This window comes from Penaeus chinensis, chromosome 37 (assembly GCF_019202785.1).
Source record: "Penaeus chinensis breed Huanghai No. 1 chromosome 37, ASM1920278v2, whole genome shotgun sequence".
In the NCBI taxonomy this organism is placed as follows: Eukaryota; Metazoa; Arthropoda; class Malacostraca; order Decapoda; family Penaeidae; genus Penaeus; species Penaeus chinensis.
This window is the reverse complement of record NC_061855.1, coordinates 24,762,495-24,764,994: the sequence shown is the minus strand read 5'-3', so window position 1 is coordinate 24,764,994 and position 2,500 is coordinate 24,762,495. Positions and strand designations below refer to the sequence as shown.

Sequence of the window (2,500 nt, the reverse complement as noted above, 5' to 3'; positions counted from 1 at the left end):
TGTAACAGTAATTTCATTGCTATATTACATAACATTATTCTTATAGGGTCTTTTGAAATATAAATATTAGTTCTTCTAGCAACAGTGCGAGGCATAGACGAAAACGTTAAGGGCAGTCTTTAAATAAATTCTATTACGATCTTAGAGTCAAAGACTGTTCTTAGGACAGTCATTAAATTTGTCAAAGAAAATTTTATGGGCTTTCGTGAATACCGTCCCTGGAGGCTTGAAATACGGTCCTAATTTGATCATATTTAACCTCTACGATGCTCGCATGTTTCTTTTTTTTTTTTTTTATTGTCATAACTTATTTCATCACTTTTTCCAGTAATTTCCCTCTGTAGTGGAAATTTCTACATTGACCTTTCGTGGCATCACTGGACTAAGACGTAGCTTGTACTGTGATAAAGCGTTACAAGGACTCCATTCACCAAAATATCTTATTCTCTCAGTCCAACTAAGTATAAGCCAACGGCCGGTCAGCACTCTTGTGGATCATCAGTATAAGAAGCTAAAACGGTAAAGGGAACGTGTAATCTGTCAAAGGAAACGTCTTTGATTATGTAAGCTAGAACATACCAGTAAAGTTACATGTAGCACCTGGCCGACTTGGGCAACACCTGCGTCCTTCGGCCACCCACCAAACCTCACTGTCAAAGGAGATGGTGGCAGATGATGCCCAGCCTAGATTATATTCAGTGGCTGCTGGATAGGAATTTGTATTGTTTGTCACTAGTTTGAGTTTGTAAAGGCGCTGAGTACTGTACACTTAACCCGTCCCTCAACCTTACCAATAACAAAAGCATAATGGGGTAACAGTCCTTTATTCGAAAGTCTTACACCTATAATATTGTACATCACTTTCACACGTGAATTGAAATGGCTTTGCTTCAATACATACAAGGAACATATTGACAGCAATGTAGATAGGTTTCAAAACAGTCACCCATGACTGCGTAGAATTGGAATTATCAAATGATTCATATTTAAGCTACAAGCTATTTCATAGTACCTTTGCAAGGTTTCATAATGATCAACATCTTCCCAAAATAAACATGCAGTACCAAAGAAAATAACTTGAATATCAGTAGAGAAATTAAAGTCAAGGTTAAAAGGCGAGCAAGCTGCAGTGTAAATTCGTTGAACATCCCTTAACTAATAATGATAATACTCTGTTACAGTTACAATTCCCATAAAATCAGCGAGGACTTACCATAACCTACACTTTATACCGGAAACGGATCGGAAATACTACACTTAGCTAGCTGCCTCTAAGTACCCCCGTGAAGCCATCTTCTTAACAGACAAGTTGGTTCGAACAAAGCCACTACGTCGGTTTTGATTTACGTGAGGACCATAGCTGCTGATTAGTTTAAAGCCCCAGCACAACCAGAACGAGACATTTTACTGTATGTAAACAATATATCATTGACAACTGGCGTTTCCCAAATCCACTAAAATTGCTGAGATATTTCCAATTGCAAAGCGGAGACTGCGAATGTCAGTTTTCTGTTCTCTCCTTTCCTAGTAAAATCTCAGTAAAGAGAAAAGTAAAGAGTTCCAGGCTGGACATTTTCACGGAAACCCCTTCAGAACTCGTCACAGACCCTGTACTTGACGCCTTTTAAAAAAATATTTCATCACAAGGTGTGTTTATTAGACTGTTAAAAGTATTCGACACATTTATCTACAGTTTTTCATTAGAAAAAATACTTCGGAAACCCATCCGTGTTTGTATGTGGCGGTCATGAAGGACCCATTCTTGGACTCATTTTAGGAAATTTCTCATAGCAACACCGGTAATTTAAATATACATGTTATTTATGCATAATAATCCAACATATGAGTGCTTATGTGTATGTGACAGACGAAGTCCATGAAAAAGTATCAATAGCTGTTTCATTGAAACGCAACTGTATCTGCTTTTTCAGTTGATTTATTTTTCGCAAATAGCGCCTGCTTGTGTTGTGCAGGCTGCATCATCAAAGTAATAATTTCTGTTTGGATTGAGGAGAGCACAGTTCTGGTTCTTTCCTCCAGTGGGTTCCTGAGCTGTGCACCCGCTGCCGGACAAACTCCAGAAGGGCGTCCCCTCAGCCACCGGGGTACCGTCCAGCCACGTCCATACGCCTTCTTCCATACTGTCTGAGGCGCCAGTCCAGAGGAAGGTTTTAGATATCCCTGTGAATAATAGAGTAATATATGTATACATACAAACTTTATATATATATATATATATATATATATATATATATATATATATATATATATGTGTGTGTGTGTGTGTGTGTGTGTGTGCGTGTGTGTGTGTGTCTGTGTGTGTGTTTGTGTGTGTGTGTGTGTTTGTGTGTGTGTGTGTGTTTGTGTGTGTGTGTGTGTGTGTGTGTGTGTGTGTGTGTGTGTGTGTGTGTGTGTGTGTGTGTGTGTGTGTGTGTGTGTGTGTGTGTGTGTGTGTGTGTGTCTGTGAACATATGTATTTATATCCATGCAGCGTGTACGT

General features: G+C 38.9%; 1 protein-coding gene across 1 annotated transcript in view; it reads right to left on the bottom strand.

The window, feature by feature from the left end:
- Nucleotides 1-1,918: 1,918 nt before the first annotated feature.
- The window catches only part of LOC125045354, a 5,333-nt gene continuing 4,751 nt past the window's right edge, over nt 1,919-2,500 (bottom strand). The window contains exon 8 of the mRNA XM_047642560.1: nt 1,919-2,181. Within this exon, the coding sequence (XP_047498516.1) occupies nt 1,937-2,181 (245 nt within the window). The 3' untranslated portion in view covers nt 1,919-1,936. The remainder of the gene's footprint in view (nt 2,182-2,500) is intronic.